The sequence below is a fragment of the Podarcis gaigeae genome (genome assembly GCF_964106915.1).
Source record: "Podarcis gaigeae genome assembly, chromosome: 13".
NCBI classification, from domain to species: Eukaryota; Metazoa; Chordata; class Lepidosauria; order Squamata; family Lacertidae; genus Podarcis; species Podarcis gaigeae.
Genome location: NC_139689.1, coordinates 6,728,985 through 6,751,776, shown reverse-complemented (window position 1 = coordinate 6,751,776; position 22,792 = coordinate 6,728,985). Strand labels below are relative to the sequence as shown.

Below are 22,792 nucleotides of genomic sequence, written 5' to 3'. Positions count from 1 at the left end.
CAGACATTGGAGGGGGGGGAGGGAAGGGCAGGCTGTGGACCATATAACCCCCCTCCCCCCAAAATGGAGGAAGAGCAGTAGTATATATATTTATATATCTGGTGGGGTGAAGGAGGGGGTGGGGGGAAGCCACAGAAGGCAATGTTAAAAGGAGCACATGTGAAATTCTCCCCCTCCCTCCAAGAAGGGAGATGAACTGTCAGATGGGGAATGCTTGTCGGCGGGGGTGGCAAGAGGAAGAAATGGTGAGGGGGGTGGGTAGGAAAAGGATCCAGATGGTGAGGGGGGGAAGCCTCCCAAGGGAACGTGGGCGTAAGTCTCCCCCCTCCCCCCGAAAAATGGCTCCTTCGGGGATGGAGGGATGTGGGGGTAGATGTGCAGAGGGGTGTCCTGTGTTGTTAAAAGGGGGAGTCCACGCACCAAGAAGTCGTTGCCACTGCCTCCTCAGGAGGGATCGACGTGAGGGGTGGCTTCGCGGAGTATAGTTTGGGGGGTGGGGGAGAGAGGCTGTGCTTCAGTCAGGCTCCACCCTTGCTGAGAACCCCTTCCTTGGGGGGCTGGGGTTCCCTCCACACAAACAGAGGCGCCCACAAAAGGATTCAGTCAGAGACACACCTTTATTGTTAAAGTCGACAGAAAAATAAGGCACACTGGCAAACGAACAGGCGGGAAATCGCCACCGGAGCCACAGTCCTGACCCTCCCCTCGCAAAAGACTTCCTGCGCCCCAATACCTTTCTGCAAAGGTGAGGCCTAAAATCCATAATACACACACAGAGACACCTCTCCCAGTGCTTGAGATTTTTGTTCTTCCAGAAGGGCCCCCCAGTTACACAGGGAAGCATTTGTAGGCTGTAAGGCCTGATTTTGCCAACCTGGGCTCTCCAGATGCTTTTGGACTACAACTCCCATCAGCCCCAGCCAGCAGAGGCTGATGGGAGTTGTAGTCCAAAAACATCTGGAGAGCCCAGGTTGGAAAAGACTGGTTTGGGTCATGCCCCATCCCAATGGGAACTGTGCTACCTGATGAACTTCATAGAGATCAGTGTTTCCCAAACTCGGGTCTCCAGCTGTTTTTGGACTACAACTCCCATCATCCCTAGTTAGCAGGAACAGTGGTCAGGGATGCTGGGAATTGTAGCCCCAAAACACCTGGAGACCCAAGTCTGAGAAACACTAATCTAGATGATACCGAAACTTCTTCCAACAAACCTGGACCAGGGATGGGCTGTGTCCCTATAACTCCCTTTAATTTGTTTTAAATCATTGTGACCCACCCTGGGACCTTAGGGTGAGGGGTGGGTAATAAACCAATCATAATTACCACCATCATACCGCATTTTTTGCTCTATAAGATGCACCAGACTACAAGACGCACCTTGTTTTTGGAGGAGGAAAACAAGAAAAAAAAAATTCTGAATCTCAGAAGCCAGAACAGCAAGAGGGATCGCTGCACAGTGAAAGCAGCAATCCCTCTTGCTGTTCTGGCTTCTGTGATAGCTGTGCAGCTTGCATTCGCTCCATAAGACGCACACACATTTCCCCTTACTTTTTAGGAGGGAAAAAGTGAGTCTTATAGAGCAAAAAAGACGGTATTTTTAAAAAACACATACAACCTCAAATGAGAGCCAGAGATCAATTTCCCCCTTGCCATCTTCCCATTTATTGGGAGGGACGTCTGTGTCTCGCCCTGTCATCTCTCCTCTGGGGGAGCAACTGTGCCCCCCCCTTCCAGTAGCCAAACACCCCCTCCCCCCCTCAGTCAACATCCCCACATCTTTATTCCTGGGGTGCATAGTGGGCAATGCAAAACCATCCATCTGGTCGTTCACATAGTTGAGTAGGAAGGCAGGCCGGACCCCCCATCCCATCAGAGACGGGATGGGGACCCCCCAGCCACCACCACGGTCTCCCCTGTGATGTAGTCGGCGTCCGGGGAACAGAGGAAGGAGACTATGCCAGAGCAGTCCGTCGGCTCTCCCATCCTGAGGAAGAGAGGGAGGAAAGGGAAACAGTCCGGTTAGCGGGCATTCCTGGTGGAAGCAAGGCAAAGAAAGGATGGAGGCACATGAAACAAGCCCGCAGGATCAGGCCAAGGACCCATCTAGTCCTGCATTCTGTTCTCACAGCGGCCAACCTGATGCCTTTTAGGACGCCTGCAAGCCAGACCTAAGCGCAACAGTACTTTGCTCACATGAGATTCCCCAGCGAGTGGTTTTCTGTGGCAGTGGAGGCAGAATATAGCCGTTGTCCAAGGGCCGGGCCGGGGAAAAGAAGGTGGCAGAGCCTGGTGGGGAAAGGAGATGAGGCTGAGGAATTGGAGACAGGAGGAGGAAAGGTGAATCTAAGTAAGAGGAGGAAGATGCCGCCAACAAGGCCTGTGGGTAACCAACCCCTAATCCAGGCCTGGATTTTTTTGCTGTTCATCATAGAACGGCCGAGACTGGAGCTGACAGATCACTCTCAAGTCTTGGAATGCTTGGATGTCCCTCGTTCCATTTCATTATCATTCTGTAAGTTTCTGCATCACCACCACTGCTCTGCTCTGCTCTGCTCTGCCTTCCTGCGTAACCTGGAGAATTTCCAGAAGCAATTCCACAATTGCCACATGTGCAATTTTCTGCAGTTGTCAGTTTGCTTCTTTTCTCTCTCCCCTCTTTTTTTTTTTTTAATTAGGCTACTAAAGCGCCTGAGAACCCGGATGCAATAACGATGCTTGCTTTTCGTGCACTGTTTAAACCAATGCGCAAATGTGCTGGGGCACATTTGGGGGGCCAGGAAGCACACATGTGCACATGCGCAGTGGGCCAAGCAGAACACAGAAATAAAATTTTAAAAATGAAAGCATAGTAAGATTGCTAAGTACTCCACGCACACAGTCAGGTTATTCTGAATCCTCAAGGCTTGAGGAAACATTTCAGTTGTGAGTGGAATGAAGTTTGTAATCCCAGCCCATGGGGTTCCCAATTAATTTATTACATTTGAATCCCACCACCCAGCAGCTCAAGGCGGCATACATGGTTCTTCTCCCCCACCCCATTTTATCCTCACAACAACCCTGCGAGGTAGGTTTGGCTGAGAGGGAATAAGTGGCCTAAGATCACCCAGTGAGTTTAATTATTTGAACCAGCAGCCACAAAATTAAAAGACGCCTGCTTCTTGGGAGAAAAGCAATGACAAACTTAGACAGCATCTTAAAAAGTAGAGACATCACCTTGCGGACAAAGGTCCGTATAGTTAAAGCTATGGTTTTCCCAGTAGTGATGTATGGAAGTGAGAGCTGGACCATAAAGAAGGCTGATCGCCGAAGAATGGATGCTTTTGAATTCTGGTGCTGGAGGAGACTCTTGAGAGTCCCATGGACTGCAAGAAGATCAAACCTCTCCATTCTGAAGGAAATCAGCCCTGAGTGCTCATTGGAAGGACAGATCCTGAAGCTGAGGCTCCAAGACTTTGGCCACCTCATGAGAAGAGAAGACGACTCCCTGGAAAAGACCCTGATGTTGGGAAAGATGGAGGGCACAAGGAGAAGGGGACGACAGAGGATGAGATGGTGGGACAGTGTTCTCAAAGCTACCAGCATGAGTTTCACCAAACTGTGGAAGGTAGTGGAAGTCAGGAGTGCCTGGCGTGCTCTGGTCCAGGGGGTAGAACTTTGTTGAAAGAAAGAACTGTTCAGGCTTGGTTACCTCTAAGCTGAGAATGTTTTTAAGGGTGCCCTGATCTTTAATTCAAAATGTTATGTCTTTCACACCTGGATCTGCATGGGTTCAAGTCAAGGGGAGAAACTGAGGCCGCATTTGGGCCTTTTTACTACAGCTAATCCAGAACGCGGCAGCTAGACTGGTGACTGGGGGCGGCCGCCGAGACCACATAACACCGGTCTTGAAAAACCTACATTGGCTCCCAGTACGTTTCCGAGCACAATTCAAAGTGTTGGTGCTGACCTTTAAAGCCCTAAACGGCCTCGGTCCAGTATACCTGAAGGAGCGTCTCCACCCCCATCATTCTGCCCGGTCGCTGAGGTCCAGCGCTGAGGGCCTTCTGGCGGTTCCCTCATTGCGAGAAGCAAAGCTACAGGGAACCAGGCAGAGGGCCTTCTCGGTAGTGGCACCCTCCCTGTGGAACGCCCTTCCAGCAGATGTCAAAGCGATAAACAACTACCTGACATTCAGAAGACATCTTAAGGCAGCCCTTTTTAGGGAAGTTTTTAACGTGTGATATTTTACTGTATTTTTGGTTTTTATGGAAGCCGCCCAGAGTGGCTGGGGAGGCCACTGTGTATAAAAATAGAGAAATGTTTTTCTTCCTCACTCATAATACTAGAATTCATGACCATCCAATGTAGCTGAATATTGCTAGCTTCACAGCCAGGCAGAAGGAATTACTTTTTCTCACAATGAACAGTAAAACTTTGAAATTTTGCCCCCTGCCCGCAAGAAGTGGCGACGGCCACCCATTTGAATAGCTAATAAAGAGGATTAGACAAAATTCATTACCCGTGGCCCTGTGGGATATCTTCAGGAGAAGAAAAGGCTAAGGAGTAAACCCTACACAAATCTGGAATGAAGTTCCTAAGGGGGTTGGATGGCGCCTTGTTCGTCTCCTTCCGGCAACTCCTGCAGCCAGACTGCTGCCAAACATATTGCTCTGCTTTCCTTTGGACCACAGCAGCCAGGCGGGGGGGGGGGGGGTCTTGTTGTCTGGGCAGCCCAGGACCCCCGGACACACCACCCAGGCCTGCGCCCCAGAGAGGCCATTTTGGTTGCTGCTAACGCAGCAGAAGGGACGCGGGTGGCGCTGTGGGTTAAAGCCTCAGCGCCTAGGGCTTGCCGATCGAAAGGTCGGCGGTTTGAATCCCTGCGGCGGGGTGCGCTCCCGTCGCTCAGTCCCAGCGCCTGCCAACCTAGCAGTTCGAAAGCACCTCCGGGTGCAAGTAGATAAATAGGGACTGCTTACTGGCGGGAAGGTAAACGGCGTTTCCGTGTGCGGCTCTGGCTCGCCAGAGCAGCGATGTCACGCTGGCCACGTGACCCGGAAGTGTCTCCGGACAGCGCTGGCCCCTGGCCTCTTGAGTGAGATGGGCGCACAACCCCAGAGTCTGTCAAGACTGGCCGTACGGGCAGGGGTACCTTTACCTTTACTTAACGCAGCAGAAACAATGCAGGAGGCAGCAGTTACAAGTTGCGGGTCTCTGGAGCCACAGCGGGTGTTGCGATTCTCCAGTGGTTCGACTCTGCCCACGGAGGCACACTCCATTGTCTTTTGAGACAGATGGATGCCAACAATGAGACAAATTCATGGGGAGAATAAGGTGATCAATGGCTACCAACCAGAACAGCTATGGTCCACCACATGTTTGGAGGCAAAAAGAGCCAGTGTGGTGTAGTGGTTAAGAGCGGTGGACTCGTAATCTGGGGAACCGGGTTCGCGTCTCCGCTCCTCCACATGCAGCTGCTGGGGGACCTTGGGCCAGTCACACTTCTCTGAAGTCTCTCAGCCCCACTCACCTCACAGAGTGTTTGTTGTGAGGGAGGGAGGGAAAAGGAGAATGTTAGCCGCTTTGAGACTCCTTAGGGTAGTGATAAAGCGGGATATCAAATCCAAATTTTTCAATAACGCCCATCACTGAAAACTGCAAGTGGGGAGACTGTCACGGCACTCATCATCCTGCTTGCAAGTTTTCCCTAGGGGCATCAGGTTGGCCACTGTAAGATCAGGGGCGAGGTGGGCCATTGGCCTGATCCAGCTACAGAGATCTCCTCCTGCTCTTCTTCGACCAGCCTCAAATCTGTCTGCCCATTCTAGAGTCCGCCGGGTAGCCGTCGGCTCCCTGATGAATTTGCCTGGGCGACAGCACCACCTATAGGGTCAAACTCCTGGCTCTTGACCTGCAACCCCATTCCCTGGCCCTTGACTCCTGTCTCTCACACCACAGCTGCCAGCACTCAGAGCGAATACAAGGAAGGGGCACCTCTCCCCATATGACCCTAACCCTGCAATTATCCTGAGACCCTTCTTTAAAGCCCTATGTGGCCTAGGACCCACGTACCTACGGGACCACCTCTCCTGCTATGCCCCACAGAGGAACTTACGGTCTTCAAATAAAAACATCTTGAAGGTCCCAGGCCACAGAGAGGTTAGGCTGGCCTCAACTAGAGCCAGGGCTTTTTCGGCTGCGGCGCCAACCTGGTGGAACGCTCTGTCACAAAAGACCAGGGCCCTGTGGGACTTGACATCTTTCCGCAGGGCCTGCAAGACAGAGGTGTTCTGCCTGGTCTTTGGTTTGGACGCAGTCTGACCCTTATGTTGCCCTCCCCTTACGGTTTTGATCTATGGGCTACTTTTAAAATGAGGCTGCATTTTTTGGTAATTTTTTTTGTAATTTTACTGGTGTTAGCTGCCGGCTCTGGCCGGGGAGGGCGGGGTATAAATAAAATTTCTCATTATTTCTTCTTATTATTCTTTGCGTGCCTCCTCTGTGAGAGGTCTGGAGGGCAGCAACGCAAGAACGGGCTTTTTCTGCGGTGGCTCCGATTGCGGGATCCTCTCCCCAGAAAGGCCTGCCTGGCACCTTCATTATACACCTTGCCTTTTCTCCCAAATCTTTGTTTAAATAGCCAATCTATGGCCTTTCAAACCTTGCACGGTTTTTGTTTTCTTAAAAAAAAAAACTGCTGCTTCTTACGTCATGTACTTTTTATGTTTTTATATTGTAAACTGCCCTTTGATATTCAGATCACAGGTGGTATAGATATTTAATAAATAAATGGCCTGCAGGTTGCGCCAGGACTCAGGCCTAGCTAGAGCTGCTTAAGCCACCTGGTGGGACACTGTGAGGCCTTATTCCACATCCATCGTGCTCAGTGTTGTCTACTCTAGGCGGCAGCAGCTCTCCAAGGGTTGGGAGGAGGGGGTAGGCAAGAGGGCTAGACCGTGTGCTCCAAAACAGGGGCTCTCTTCAAGCATAATTGTAGTGTGTGCGTGTTGGGGTTCTTTTTGTGGATGGGTAGGGTGGAGTGCCGCGGGTGGCGATGTGGGTTAAACCACAGAGCCTAGGACTTGCCGATCAGAAGGTTGGCGGTTCGAATCCCCACGACGGGGTGAGCTCCCGTTGCTCGGTCCCAGCTCCTGCCAACCTAGCAGTTCAAAAGCACGTTAAAGTGTAAGTAGATAAATAACCGCTCCGGCAGGAAGGTAAACGGCGTTTCCGCGCACTGCTCTGGTTCGCCAGAAGCGGCTTAGTCATGCTGGCCACATGACCCGGAAGCTGTACGCCGGCTCCCTTGGCCAATAAAGCGAGACAAGCGCTGCAACCCCAGAGTCGGCCACGACTGGACCTAAAGGTCAGGGGTCCCTTTACCTTTACCTAGGGTGGAGTTCATTGCTGTGGAGGAAAGGGTTAAACCTCCGCACCCCATGCACTGTGACACCCCCCCTCACACACACCAGTAACTGCCTGCCCCCCATTTCCACGTTGCAATCAGGCTTGCAAAAAAATGGTTTTTGTAGGAGACTTTTCCAAAAAAACCTAATGGCTCCATGTTTGCAGCAGGCGGGTTTGCGCAATACTTGCAGTGTGTGCAGCTGGGGAAAGGAGGGAAGGGTTAAACCTCCTCTGCCGAACTGTGCTCTCCGTGAAAATCATCCCCGCCACCCACTTCCAGGCATTTATAGCCTTTTTTCCAGCCTTTACTGCTGTGGGTTTGGGGTGGTGGCAGGAAGCGAGTGAATCCATGTGTCTGAGGAGGGGCTGTAGTTTGGCAGCAGAGCGCCCCCCCCCCCCCGCTCTGCACACAAATCAAGGTTTTAAGGCTTATCATAAGCTGGTTAAATAATAATAATAAGGATCCCACAATGTATTCACGTTTTGTCACTCGCTTTCATACTGAACCTCCAGATAGGGCTGGGAATGAATGTTCCCGGACTGAAATCCAGGAGAGCGGCTGCCAGCCAGAGTTGACAATACTGAACTAGGTGGACCCCTATAGGTCTGAGTCAGGATGAGGTGGTTTTGGATGTACAGCACATTCTGCATGCAGTGGTGTGCTATGTGCACCCGCGTACACCTGCTAGGGCTCCATCTGCGGTAGGCCCCAGACGGCTCTCCACAAAAGAATGTGGCTCTCAGTTTGAGAACGGTTCCCCAACTCTGCCCCTAACAAACGCCAAACGGCTCAGGACCGCAATACCTCAAGGACCGCCTCTCCCCCTATAAACCGACCCAGACCCAGTGTTCCTCTTCTGAGGCCCTTCTTCGTGTGGCTCCTCCGTGAGAGGTCCAGAGGGCAGCAATACAGTGGTACCTCAGGTTAAGTACTTAATTTGTTTCGGAGGTCCGTTCTTAACCTGAAACTGTTCTTAACCTGAAGCACCACTTTAGCTAACGGGGCCTCCTGCTGCCGCCGCAGCACGATTTCTGTTCTTATCCTGAAGCAAAGTTCTTAACCTGAAGCACTATTTCTGGGTTAGCGGAGTCTGTAACCTGAAGCGTATGCAACCTGAAGCGTATGTAACCCGAGGTACCACTGTAGAAGAACGGGCCTTCTCTGTGGTGGCTCCCCGCTTGTGAGATGCTTTTCCCAGGGAGGGTTCGCCTGGCGCCTTCGTTATACATGTTTAGGCGCCAGGCAAAAAACCCATTCCTCTTCAACCATGTCTTTGGCTGTTTAATATTCTACAGGCTTTTAAATGTATTTGTGGGAGGTGGAGTTTTGTTGCTTTTGATTATTTACTAGTGCTTTTATCTTGGGTTTTGTTTTTTGTTTTTAAATCATCTGAACCTCCCCAAGATCTTTTGACGAAGAGTGGCATATAAACCCAATAAATAAATAAATCTAGAGAGACACCAGAAACCAGAAGTGAGACTTTTTGCATACAGATCAGACCCCCTCCGACACAGCCAAGCCCCATTCCTCAGATGCATTCCACTGGAAAAAAGTTAAAGGACCCCTGGACGGTTAAGTCCAGTCAAAGGCAATTATGGGGTTGCTTTCAGGCCAAGGCAGCTGGTGTTTGTCCACAGACAGCTTTTCAGGTCATGTGGCCAGCAGGACTAAACCGCTTCTGGTGCAACGGGACACCGTGACAGAAACCGGAGCGCATGAAAACGCCATTCATTTTCCTGCCTATTTATCTACTTGCACTGGTGTGTTTTCGAACTGCTAGGTTGGCAGGAGCTGGGACCGAGCAATAGCTCACCCCATCACGGGGATTCGAACTGCCGATCTTCTGTTCAGCAAGCCCAAGAGGCTTAGTGGTTTAGACCACAGTGCCACCTGCAGAACTCCTAGATCAAGAGTGGGGAATGGTATCTCCCCAGCAGCCCAGCTCCTCTGCATCCTGCCCCACTGGAGAGCCAGATCTGAGAAGGGGGCGCAGCCACCCACCTGGCCCAGCACCCCCTTTTAACCTGCCCACAAATCATGTTGCATATGTCAGGTGGGTGGGGCCAAAATGGTTCGCCACCCATGTGGTTAGAAGGCAGGCTCCAGAACCAATGGCTGGGATGGGCTTGTGCCCAACATTAGTGGGTGGGCGAGGGGCTTATTTTAAAGAAGAGGAGTTTGGATTTGATATCCCGCCTTTCACTCCCTTTAAGGAGTCTCAAAGCGGCTAACATTCTCCTTTCCCTTCCTCCCCCACAACAAACACTCTGTGAGGTGAGTGGGGCTGAGAGACTTCAAAGAAGTGTGACTGGCCCAAGGTCACCCAGCAGCTGCATGTGAAGGAGCGGAGACGCGAACCCGGTTCCCCAGATTACGAGACTACCGCTCTTAACCACTACACCACAATGGCTCTCAGGGCCCGGTGGCCAATTCAAGTGATGTGGTACAGTCCCCTCAGATTCCGTTTGTGGTCCATAGCTGGCCCACAGACCTGCTGACCGGTGGGGTGATTGTTTGTATAGTGAACGTTACCTCCGTATCCTCATGGTTTGCATCAATTGGTCCCCCATGGTTTTGTCTTGCCAGAGCTGGAAAGAGAAAATGCCCTGTCAGTTTGCCTCTATAATCAAACCAATATTCTGAATTTGTAACTGTAGGTAAAGACATTTTTTTAAAAAAACAAAAACGAAACACCAGTCCAATTACAACAGATTTCAACTTCTGTTGACTTTGGGTTGGATTCAGAAAGACAGCATTGCTCTATATGTGTCTGTCTTCGTGGGAGTCCCACCCAAATTCAACGAGGCTCGCTCCCAGTTTTAAGTGTGTATAAGATCAGAGCTGCAGTTAGTTACACCTCGCTCCCGTTGAAATCTATGCCGTCAGAGGGTAGGGTGCAAGTGAAATGCTTTAAAAAATTATACATTATAGAACAAAATAAATAAAAAACCAGAAAATTAAAACAGACAGAAGGGGCAGATAAAGAATCCCATTAAAACCCCCAAGAAACAGGAATATCTTGTCAGGTGGAATGAAATGGAACAGACCTCTTCACCTCGGTCTTTGACACTCGTTTTCAGAACCCACCCTATTCCTGCGATTGTGATCTGTTCTGACTGCTTTACAATTTTAACTGTTGCAACCCAGCCTGGGAACGGTTGATGAGCAGCTGGTAATAAATGTGGTTATAAACATAATCTTTCCAGGCAGGGAGTTCCAAAAGCTGGTCACTGACACACGAGATGGCTCTCTCTCTCTCTCTCTCTCCCCGCCCACGCCCCAGCCAGGGGTACCTCGAGTAAAGGTGGGACATGTGAAAGATTGCAAAGGGTGGGCAGGATCTCTTGCGAGAAGCACGCACGCACACTGCAGCATGGGTTCCGTGATGGCGGAAGAAAGGCAAGGGATAAATAGCATATTTTTCGCTCTATAAGACGCACCAGACCATAAGACGCACCTAGTTTTTGGAGGAGGGGGAAAAAAAATATTCTGAATCCCAGAAGCCAGAACAGCAAGGGGGATTGCTGTGCAGTGAAAGCAGCGATCCCTCTTACTGTTCTGGCTTCTGGGATAGCTGCGCAGCCTGCATTCGCTCCATAAGACGCACACACATTTTCCCTTACTTTTTAGGAGGGAAAAAGTGAGTCTTATAGAGCAAAAAATACGGTAAAAAAACACAGGAGGCACTTCTGTCCTCAGCTTCCCCGATACTCACAGCTGAGCTGAACTTGGTGCGGATCAGGCCGGGGGCCAGTGCATTGATGCGGATGTTTCTGGGGCCGAGTTCGGAAGCCAGGGTGTGCGTGAGGCCCAGGAGTGCTGTCTTGCTGACGTTGTAGGGGCCCAGGCCCTAAGAGGAGGAAGAGATTTCAGGGGGCTGACAAGACCGTTCCCCTAAGGCGGCATTCTTCAACCAAGGGCACCCAGATGTTGTTGCACCGCAACTTCTGTCCTCTTCCTTGGGGAAGGGATGCAGGCCATCAATGTGGATGGCTTTCAAAATTCAGGGAGGAGAGGCTATCAATGTTTACTAGCAATAGCTCCAGCTTGGCAGAGCCGTTCCTGAGTTGGAACCAGTTGCAGGGAATGGCAAGAGTGGATGGCGTTGGTGAACTGATGTCCTGCTTGCATTTTTTAATATATAATTTTTATTAAATTTTCTGCCTTACAATTTAAAGTATTCATTTATACATCCTTAAGATACCAGTGACTTCCCTTCCTCTCTTTCCATGGTTCATTTTACATATCATAAATTCCTGCATATTTTACAGAAACTATACCATTCAGTTTTCCATTATTACAACCATCATAACTAACTTAACACTGTTGAAGTTATCTTAATGCTGCTGGTGTTTTCAGCTGTACACAGTCATTTCCCATATATTCAATAAACATTTTCCAATCTTCTCTAAACGTATGTTCTTCTTCTCCTCTTATACTATATGTTAAGTATGCAAACTGTGGATATTCTGTCAACTTAAGTTGCCATTCTTCTTTAGATGGGACCTCACTCGTTTTACATTTTTGGGCTAACAAAACACGGGCCACAGTAGTGGCATACATAACCTTTTTGGACACCCGGGAATTTCAGCAGAAAGGACTCTGTCTGGTTTTTTGGGGGGAAAGTACTTTTAAACATTTTTTTCAATTCGTTATGGATCATTTCCCGGTACTCTTTTACCCTTTTACAAGTCCACCACATATGAAAAACGTTCCCTCAACCTCTTTGCATCTCCAGCACTTATCTGATTCAGTCTTATACAGTGGTACCTCGGGTTAAATACTTAATTCGTTCCGGAGGTCCGTACTTAACCTGAAACTGTTCTTAACCTGATGAACCACTTTAGCTAATGGGGCCTCCTGCTGCTGCCGCGCCGCCAGAGCACGATTTCTGTTCTCATCCTGAAGCAAAGTTCTTAACCTGAAGCACTATTTCTGGGTTAGTGGAGTCTGTAACCTGAAGCGTATGTAACCCAAGGTACCACTGTGCATCTTAGCAAGCCTACTCGGAGTTAAACACCATCTGTAAATAATTTTCAGGTAGTTCTCCTTCAAAGAACAAGATGCTGTAAACTTCAAGTCACTTTTCCAGAGTTTTTCCCAGAGGTTAAAATCTATATTGTGACCTATTTCCTATTGGGACATCTGGTTGGTCACTGTGAGAATAGGACGCCGGACTAGATGGGCTGCTGGCCTGATCCAGCAGCTGGGATCTTCTAATGCTTTTACTACAGGAAGAGATGGGGAAGTTCTAGACCCAGAAGGACAAGGACAACATTGGCAGAGGAATGGAAAACAGTTGACTCACCGGAAATGGGGAATAAGCAGCGATGGAGGAGACGATAACGATGGAGCCGCCTCTGTAAGAAAAAAACAGGTTAAAAAGAGTGAATGAGGAAGGAGTAAAAGAGTCGTGATGGGGACCACGTAAGGTGAGGTGGACATCTGAAAGGAAAATTTGGCTGGAGAAGTGAGCCCTGAGGAAGGGTGAAGGTGTCAGGACCAGAAAGAGGGGTGGAGTTCACCTCAGAAAAATTGCTTGTGGTTCAAGTGTAGGCCATGCATCAGTGAGTCTTGGGTTCAAATCTCCGCTCTGCCATGTAACTCACTGAGTGCTTTGGGGTCCGTTATCACATGAGAAATCAAACCTCTCCATTCTGAAGGAAATCAGCCCTGAGCGCTCACTGGAAGGACAGATCCTGAAGCTGAGGATCCAAGACTTTGCCACCTCATGAGAGGAGAAGACTCCCTGGAAAAGACCCTGATGTTGGGAAAGATGGAGGGCACAAGGAGAAGGGGACGACGGAGGACGAGATGGCTGGACAGTGTTCTCGAAGCTACCAGCATGAGTTTGACCAAACTGCGGGAGGCAGTGGAAGACTGGAGTGCCTGGCGTGCTCTGGTCCAGGGGGCCACAAAGAGTCGGACATGACTAAATGACTAAACAACAACATCACCTGAGAAAATGGTTGGTGGTTACTGTTCCCTGAAACCACAGAGGGACTGAGAAAGTCTCAAACAAGGGTGTTGGCCATGAAGTCTAGCAACATGGCCTCAACTCTGTACCAGATAAAGAGCTACCGAGACCCTCCCCCCAATAATTCCTCAGATGTGCCCCATAGTTCCCCCCAAATGTCAGTGGCCAAGCCACTGAATGGCTTCTGACCCGCCTTTATGAAAGGTGATCTTCTCCACAAGTCCCACAGGTCAACAGAATGGAGGCCTTTCCTCACCAACAGAAGGTGGGTGGACACAGGAAAGGCTACAAAAGTGGTAAGTTTCACAATGAGGACCAGAAACGTGAAGCAGACATGAAGCGCGACACGGAGCCTAGGCGAGGAACAGGTGGACTCGCAAGCAGATCTTTGTGGTTATCTGCTTGATTGGCGACCAGAATATAGACAAGAATTTTATTGTTGCCACAGAACACCCCTTGGCCATCACCAAGTTGCCTCTTCCGCAACATGCAAGCACAATAATCGGGGACTCACCCCCTTTTCTCCATGTGAGGTACGACCAGTTTGATCAGCAGGGCTGCGGCCTTCACGTTGATGTCAAAAATCTAATTGAAGATAAAAGAGAGGAGGAAAAGGCTTTTCAAAACCCATCGCTTGCTAAACTCTCCCACCCACTGCCTAATCGCTTTCCCCCTTCATTGTTTTCGTATAATTTATATATTGCTTGGCTGTAAAAACAACAACAACAAAACCCTCAAAGCGGGTTTACAGGAAGCTAAAGGCAAGAAAAGCAAGAAAAAAATCACAACCATACAGTGGTGCCCCACAAGACGAATGCCTTGCAAGATGAAAAACCCGCTAGACGAAAGGGTTTTCCGTTTTTCGAGGCGCTTTGCAAGACGAATTTCCCTATGGGCTTGCTTTGCAAGACGAAAACGTCTTGCGATTTTTTTCGCTCCCCCTTTTGCTAAGCCGCTAATAGCCTCTTAGCCGCTAAGCCGCTAATAGCGCTAATCCGCTAATAGGGATGCTACGCAAGACGAAAAAACCGCTAGACGAAGAGACTCACGGAACGGATTATTTTCATCTTGCGAGGCACCACTGTACTTCAAACACTCACCCACCCTGCTCTCTGAAACAAGGAGCTGAGAGAGGCCTTCTCTCCCTTAACAGAAGGGGTCTCCCGCAGTGAAGTGATGTACCAGGATTTATTTATGTATTTATTATTATTGGACGCGGGTGGCGCTGTGGGTTAAACCACAGCGCCACCCGCGTCCAATAATAATAAATACACTTGCCGATCAGAAGGTTGGCGGTTCGAATCCCCATGACGGGGTGAGCTCCCGTTGCTTGGTCCCTGCTCCTGCCAACCCAGCAGTTCGAAAGCACGTCAAAGTGCAAGTAGATAAATACCGTATTTTTCGCCCTATAGGACGCACTTTCCCCCCTCCAAAAATGAAGGGGAAATGTGTGTGCGTCCTATGGGGCAAATGCAGGCTTCACGCAGCTCTCTGCAAGCCGTGGGAGCCGGGCGCTGGGCTCCCACGGCTTGCGGAGAGCTGCCTGTTCTGGGGGCTGGGGTCGAGGGAAGCTCGGGCTTCCCCCGCCCCAGCCCTGCGCCTGGGGGGGAAATACAATTTTTTTACTTTATTTCCCCCCAAAAAAACTAGGTGCGTCCTATGGGCCGGTGCGTCCTATAGGGCAAAAAATATGGTAGGTACCACTCCAGTGGGAAGGTAAACGGCGTTTCCGTGCGCTGCTCTGGTTTGCCAGAAGCAGCTTAGTCATGCTGGCCACATGACCCGGAAGCTGAATGCCGGCTCCCTCGGCCAATAAAGCGAGATGAGCACCGCAGCCCCAAAGTCGGCCACGACTGGACCAAATGGTTAGGGGTCCCTTTACCTTTATTATTATTATTATTATCATTACTGTCAGGGAACTGCCATCAGAGCCAGAGGAGGAGGGAGGGCTCCAGAGGGATGCCGGAGAGCGTCCCAGGAGGGAGAGAGGCAGCCCATCTGCTGGGGAAGGGAATCAGCGTAGCACCAGTGGAGAAGGGGGGCAGATGGGAGAATCGGCGAGGGGGCTCCATGACTCCTCGCCGGAGACCAGCGGGAAGAGCACGGGTCCTCCGCTGCCCACACCCTCCCTGCGCAGAAGACTTCTGCGCAGGGAGAGTAGGCGGAGACTGGGCGTCAAAGAACTTCTTTGCTGGAAGAAGTTCAAGAAACGCCCACTGACGGATTCTGCCAGCGACTGAGGCAGCCACGGATGGGTGGCTGTCCGGACAGAAAGGGTTCACCCAGGTAACCCAGCCAAGCGTGGCGCCGATTTACGCACGAGAAACCCCTAGAACCATTACAATTACACACAGCTTTCCCCTCCACATAATTCAAGGCACCTGGCTCTCCTCCCCATTTCACCCTCACAGCAGCCCTGCAAAGTCAGCTTAAGCTGAGAGCGAGTGTGAATGGATGGGACCAGACATGAGGCAGCTACCTGCATCCCAGCCTTGATTCGAGCAACACTGTATTTCCCAGAAGCCTCTGCTCTATGCCAACAGGACCACTTCACCCTACTGGCAGAGCTCGTGCCCCTTTCCTGCCCTGAGAGTCTCATCCTCAGCACCTCAGTCCTTTTCCTCCGCCTGCCCCGAACCCCTTACCTTGTCCCAGACTTCTTCTGTGGCGTCCAGAGTGGAGCCAAAAAAGGGATTCACTGCCGCATTGGAGACCAATATGTCAATTCCTCCATGGCGCTCCAGGGCCTGCAGCACAAGGCACAGAATGAGCAATGCAAACACACTACGAATATAATAATAATAATAATAATAATAATAATAATAATAATAATAATATTTATTATTTATACCCTGCCCATCTGGCTGGGTTTCTCCAGCCACTCTGGGCAGTGTCCAATGGAATATTAAAATACAATAACCTATTAAACATTAAAAGCTTCCCCAAACAGGGAATCTCTGTTTAAAAACCAAGCCCTTCACAGAACATCAGGAGAGCCTGGCCAGTGGGCTCAGGCCAAAGGGGGGGCCATCTAGTCACAGAACCATAGAATTATAGCGTTGGGACCCCCAAAGGTCATCCAGCCCAACCCCCTGCCATGCACCCGGTCTTCACAGTGGCCAACCAGATGTTGGCTGAAAGAGACCCTGAGGTGGCAGTTTTTAAGTGTTTTCAGTTTTGTTTTTGAAAAAATGTTTTATTATGAATATGTTTCCTTCGGAAGGAAAGGTGGGCTATAAGCTGAATACATGTAAATAAACCAATGTTAATAATAAACGCAACACCCCGCTTCGCAGCGCCCCACCCCTTGACAAACATTTCAATCCTACGGGATGCAGATTTGACACAGAGCTGCCCTGTTTGTAACGCAATGAAATTTCTCCTTGCCTGGGAGCAAGCAGAAGCCGAAAAACAGGTCTAGCGACAGATATCTTTGGATAGTTGTTGTTGGAAAAGACAAGCGCACAAAAGCATGTGGGCAAAAAAAATCCTGGAAGCTGCAGTTTACCACCTCCAGACGGCTAGAATTCCCAGCGCCCTCAACAAACTACAGTTCCCAGGATTCTTTGGGAGAAGTCCCATGCTTCAAATGAGTTTTATTAAATGTACAATGCGTATGCTGTCAGAGGGCACAGCCACCTCGCCCTGAATCTGAAACCAAAGAGTCTTTTATCAGTGCCAGCCAAATCAGGGGTACACCATTCCTGGAAATCTACAGGTCTCCTGTTTCCTCAATACTTGGGAGACGAGAGCCAGCAATTCCCCTTTAAAGAGAGACTTAGAATCATAGAATCATAGAGTTGGAAGAGACCACAAGGGCCATCGAGTCCAACCCCCTGCCAAGCAGGAAACACCACCAGAGCACTCCTGACATATGGTTGTCAAGCCTCTGCTTAAAGACCTCCAAAGAAGGAGACTCCACCACACTCCTTGGCAGCAAATTCCACTGTCTTACTGTCAGGAAGTTCTTCCTAATGTTTAGGTGGAATCTTCTTTCTTGTAGTTTGGATCCACTGCTCCGTGTCTGCTTCTCTGGAGCAGCAGAAAACAACCTTTCTCCCTCCTCTATGTGACATCCTTTTATATATTTGAACATGGCTATCATATCACCACTTAACCTCCTCTTCTCCAGGCTAAACATGCCCAGCTCCCTTAGCCGTTCCTCATAAGGCATCGTTTCCAGGCCTTTGACCATTTTGGTTGCCCTCCTCTGGACACGTTCCAGTTTGTCAGTGTCCTTCTTGAACTGTGGTGCCCAGAACTGGACACAGTACTCCAGGTGAGGTCTGACCAGAGCAGAATACAGTGGCACTATTACTTCCCTTGATCTAGATGCTATACTCCTATTGATGCAGCCCAGAATTGCATTGGCTTTTTTAGCTGCCGCGTCACACTGTTGGCTCATGTCAAGTTTGTGGTCAACCAAGACTCCTAGATCCTTTTCACATGTACTGCTCTCAAGCCAGGTGTCACCCATCTTGTATTTGTGCCTCTCATTTTTTTTGCCCAAGTGCAATACTTTACATTTCTCCCTGTTAAAATTCATCTTGTTTGTTTTGGCCCAGTTCTCTAATCTGTCAAGGTGGTTTTGAAGTGTGATCCTGTCCTCTGGGGTGTTAGCCACCCCTCCCAGTTTGGTGTCATCTGCAAATTTGATCAGGATGCCCTTGAGTCCATCATCCAAGTCGTTGATAAAGATGTTGAATAAGACCGGGCCCAAGACAGAACCCTGTGGCACCCCACTAGTCACTCTTCTCCAGGATGAAGAGGAACCATTGATGAGCACCCTTTGGGTTCGGTCAGTCAGCCAGTTACAAATCCACTGAGTGGTAGCATAGTCAAGTCCACATTTGTCCAACTCCTCTTGAGAGTTGGATGGGATCGAAGTAGGAGCTCCACCCACAGCAGAGAGAAAGCCCATTTGCTCTCTTGAAATCAGAGCAGAGGTGAATTTGAGGATAGCATTAAATAAATAAATAAATAATTTATTATTTATACCCCGCCCATCTGGCTGGGCTTCCCCAGCCACCCTGGGCGGCTTCCAGCAAAATATTAAAATACTGTAATACATTAATTTAAAATAAACTTGACCCTCTTTGGTTGGGGAACGGGGGAGAAGAGGAACAGAAAAGCGAGTGTGCAGGGCAGGCTCAGCCCCAGAGATTTTGGTGCCCGAGGTCGGTGGGTGGGTGGGAAATGCCACACAGTTTTCGACTAATAAAGGTGCTATCTTCCAGAACGTTCTCCTGCGCAAGCCTCGGCTTCTCTGGGCCAACATGGTCTGTGCGAGACCTACAAAATGGCTGCCTGGAGGATTCTGGGAGTTTTCTAGGCTTGCACCCATCTGGAGGGCACCCAAGAGTCTTGGGGCAGCACGTTGCAGGGGAAGACGGGTGGTGGGCTAGGTCTCTTTCAAGAAAGGGCGTCCGCCATTACTGGTCATCCTATGAGGGGACCCCGGAGGGCGCAGTTCAAAACCCACCATTCTCATTCTGAGGCGGGCCACCATAAACAAGAAAACAGGCCGCATCCATGCCATAAATTGAAATCACTCTTATACTACTTTAAGCAGTCATGGCTTCCCCAGAGAATCCTGGGAACTGAAGTTTATGAAAGGTGCTGAGAATTGCTAATAGACCCCCCCCCCCAATTCCCCACACAAAACTACAATTCCCAGAGAAACAATTGCTAAACCATGGTAGCTCTGTGAGGGGAACAATGTTCAGCACTCCAAACCATAGCTGTCAATGCTTCCCATTTTTTAAGGGAAATCCCCTTATTCCGAATAGGATCCCTCGGAAGAAAAGGGAAAAGTTGACAGCTATGCTCCGAACTACAGTTCCCAGGATTCCTTGGGGCGAAATCATACAGTGCTTTAAATATGCCCCCCCAAGTCAGCCTTGGCTCTCACCGCGTTGATAAGGCGTTGTCTGTCTTCGGCCTTCCCCACATGGCACACCAACCCCGACACGCTCAGGTTCTCCGTCTGTAGCTCAGCGACGGCCCGGTCAACGTTGGCTTGCTTGCGGCTGCTCACAACCACATGGGCGCCATCTTGGGCCAGGCGGCGGGCAATTGCTAAGCCAATTCTGTCAAGAATGCATAGGTTTACAGTGGTACCTCGGGTTAAGTACTTAATTCGTTCCGGAGGTCCGTTCTTAACCTGAAGCACCACTTTAGCTAATGGGGCCTCCCACTGCCGCCACGAGATTTCTGTTCTCTTCCTGAAACAAAGTTCTTAACCTGAAGCACTATTTCTGGGTTAGCGGAGTCTGTAACCTGAAGCGTATGTAACCTGAGGTACCACTGTATTGAGGAAATAAACGAGGCGGGGGGGAAACTGTCTCCCCAGAAAAGGAGCTGGGAAGCCTAAGCCTACCCTGGTTTTCAACACAAAGCTGGATATATTTATTACTGCTGTTTATATAGTACAGTGATACCTTGATTTACAATCATAATCCGCTCCGGAGGTCCGGTTGTAAACCAAAACAGGTTGTAACCCAAGGCGCGCTTTCGCCAATGGGGCCTCAAAAACAAAAAAAATGGTTTGTAATAATAATGAAAAGGGTTGTAATCCCAAAAAAGGGACACACACTGCAGGGTTTGATGTGGTTGTGATCCAAAATGGCTGTAATCCAAAACAGTTGCAAACGAGGATAAAATTGATGGACTATGCAGAACTAGACAAACTAACGGGAAGAATCCGAAACCGGCGGGACCAGAGATTCACAGAAGATTGGTGTAAATTTACGGACTATTTGAAAAGTAGTTGTGATGACCAGATTACATTTGTAGGTTTGCAGGAAGTTTTTTAAGGGGAATAATTGGAAATATTGCAGTATTGAATGAAAAGGATGAGGTTAGTTATAATAATTAAAGGCAATATAAATTTAAGAAATGCGGAAGAAATTATGAAAATGGAAGGTCACCAGAGGTGCTGATGGAAGTCCCAAAAAAGATTGTTTAAGATGTGAAACTTGGTGAAATGTATGATAATTATGTTTGAAAATTAATAAAATTTATTTTTTTAAAAACGGTTGCAAACCAAGGTACCACTGTACTATTGATGTGCACAAGACTTGGAGAAACAGTCTAGGTCCCTGCCCTGAGGAGATTACAATCTATAGTTCAACATGGTGTGTGTCTGCAATTCATAGGAAGGGAAGAGAAGCAATGCCACTCCAAGATGGCGACCGAGGCAAAGACAAGATATCCTGCCCTTCTGTTCCATGTATACAAGCCAGCTAGATTGGCAGCTGAATCTTACAGATAGCTCAGTTGGCACGGTCGTGGGTTCGAATCCCACACTGGGCAAGATTCCTGCAATGAAAGGGGGTTGGACTAGATGACCGCCGGGTCCCTTCCAACTCTATGATTCTATCTTATGGCCTGTTTACACCATACACTGAAAGTGCTGTGATACCACGTTAAACTCCCAAAGAATATTGGGAGCTGTAGTTTAAGGGTGCCAAGCGCTCTTAGGCGACCCCAACTCCCTACACAAGGCTACAGTTTCTGGAGTGGTTTAAAAATGTTCCCTCTAATTAGTTAATCATTGAGAGCTGGTTGTAATTTAGTGGCCAACAGCCTAATCCTGTGAATGTTTACTCAGAAGGAAGTTCCATTATATTCAACAGGGTTTATCACTGGTTAATTGCTGAAAGCTCTTGGGTCAAATCTCAGCTTGTCATTAACCTTCAACCCATGGGCTGTGTACGCACCATAGATCTGAACCCCCCTGCCCCGCCAAATCCTGGGAACTGTAGTTTACCACTCACAGAGCTACAGTTCCCAGCATCCTTAAACCAGTTTCAGGGATTGGGGGTTGGTGTGTCTCGACCAAAATTGATACAATTGTGCCCAAAATGAGCACCAGTGATGGCACTACTTCTCTGCCACCTGAGGCAGTGGTCTCAACCTGCCTAATGCCTGGGCCGGTTCTGACAGGGATCCTTGGTGTGTGCATGCACACACGCTTTAAATGCATGGTGTGTTTGCAGTCATAATCTTAAGAGAGAGACGATCCAGGCAATTTTCAGGGGAAATAGCTGCTCATCTTTTCAGGAAAGGACTCTTAATGGAAGGTGCAAAACTTTGTTCATCGAAAACACACGATTAAAACAAAAATGCTAAGCATACTGATCTTCAGAAGCAGAGCTGGATACGGCTTTTAGGAAACACTACCTTAAAGACTTTCAATCTGATGCTTTGGAGGGTTTTAAAAATCTCCGTTAAAACTCGGGTGGGTTCCCGTTCAGCAACAATAAAAACACACACTTATCCCTTAAGCACAGCGGCAAGAATCCTCTTTTCGTCTTCAAAACCGATCCCGAGGGCTTTAACGCGACTCGGAGATCAGCCGTGAAGCCTTTCCCTTCCGTCAATTCCACCGCCAGCGAAAGATGCGCCGGGGCAAGAGTGCCACTGAGAGCGCGCAGAGTGCTTCTGCCTCGCCGGCACCCGAAAGTTCCCCCCTGCAAAAAAAAGCAACTCCTTCCAGAAAAGGAGCCGAACCCCAGCGGAGCTTACCCCTCGGTGGAGGCGGTCACCAAAGCCACCTTGTCGGCGAGGGTCCCCCGCGCCTTGGCCCCGGTGCTGCTCATCCTCAGGAGGCGACCGAGCGCTTGCTTGGGTTGCGCGGAGCTGGCGAGGGCGCGCAACATCCTGGCCTCGCGTGGGTCCCGCCTCCCGTGGACTCTGGCGCCTGCAAAAAGTCCAAAGTGGCGAGCGTCCAAATCCAGCCTCCTCGCCTCTTCTCCTCCTTCCCTAACTTAGCACCGCCTGCACTGCAACAGATCCGTTTGCGTTTGCATTTGCATTGCATTGCAACATTGGGCTCTTGCCCAAATCAGGGCTCAAAACTGCCCTTTGCTCGCTTTCCGCCTGTGCGCCGGCTCCTTTGCAACAAAGGATCGCCGCCCCGCCCCCCAACTGCTCACCTGAGATCCTCTACCCGCGTGCAGAGAAACAGGAAGGGGAGCGCCCAGTTAAGCAACCTAGGGCGGCTAAGAACTGGGAGGACTTTTCCTATTAAAGCACTTTCGCTTTAAAGGGGAGCGCGCGCGAGCGCCCTCTGGCGGCCGACAGCCGCGGCCGAGGAGCCCGAGGGGAGCGGCGAGGGAGGGGCGAACGAGAGGAGGCCTTCCTAGCACCGCGATAACTCAGAGGGTGAGGCTCCCCCCCCTAAGCGGGAGGAGGGTACCCGGCGCGTCTCTGAAAGAGTCTCTGCTCACGCCGGATTCCCTGTAATTCGGGAAAGGAATTTTTTTGCATCCTGCAAATTTCTTAAAATTGTATACCGCCTTTCTACGTTATTATAAACAAGGCGGTTTTACAAGCTGGAGAGACAAGGACATAGACAGCAAAGAACACACGTAATAGCAATCTGATCCAATACAAAAAAAGTCACAGTAACTTTAAAAGTGAGA

The 22,792-nt window shown here is 49.6% G+C and overlaps 1 protein-coding gene across 3 annotated transcripts; it reads right to left on the bottom strand.

Moving 5' to 3' along the window:
* Positions 1 to 598: 598 nt before the first annotated feature.
* Positions 599 to 22,442, bottom strand: LOC310828985 (dehydrogenase/reductase SDR family member 4-like). Of its 3 annotated transcripts, XM_083707115.1 has the most exons (9): positions 22,304 to 22,442; positions 21,894 to 22,068; positions 19,276 to 19,453; positions 16,010 to 16,111; positions 13,879 to 13,949; positions 12,696 to 12,747; positions 11,103 to 11,237; positions 9,920 to 9,975; positions 599 to 1,984 (listed from the first exon to the last, which is right to left on the bottom strand). In XM_083707115.1, exons 2-9 carry the CDS (start codon positions 22,025 to 22,027, stop codon positions 1,870 to 1,872), a joined length of 843 nt encoding a protein of 280 aa, XP_083563241.1. In that variant the 5' UTR covers positions 22,028 to 22,068; positions 22,304 to 22,442; the 3' UTR covers positions 599 to 1,869. The 3 variants fall into 3 exon arrangements, with proteins under 3 accessions (XP_083563241.1, XP_083563240.1, XP_083563242.1); XM_083707114.1 differs by lacking the exon at positions 22,304 to 22,442 and having other exon boundaries at positions 21,894 to 22,296; XM_083707116.1 differs by lacking the exons at positions 599 to 1,984; positions 22,304 to 22,442 and adding an exon at positions 2,261 to 2,571 and having other exon boundaries at positions 21,894 to 22,296.
* Positions 22,443 to 22,792: the final 350 nt, after the last annotated feature.

What these genes read in the sequence shown, in the direction of transcription:
- LOC310828985 (XM_083707115.1), bottom strand. Translation starts at nt 22,027, where the DNA reads ATGTTGCGCGCCCTCGCCAGCTCCGCGCAACCCAAGCAAGCGCTCGGT. An exon ending in GACAACGCCTTATCAACGCG is followed by an intron (nt 16,112 to 19,275) that starts GTGAGAGCCAAG and finishes CTTGTGCTGCAG; the next exon opens with GCCCTGGAGCGCCATGGAGG. An exon ending in CTGCTTATTCCCCATTTCCG is followed by an intron (nt 11,238 to 12,695) that starts GTGAGTCAACTG and finishes TCCTCCTCTTAG; the next exon opens with GGCCTGGGCCCCTACAACGT.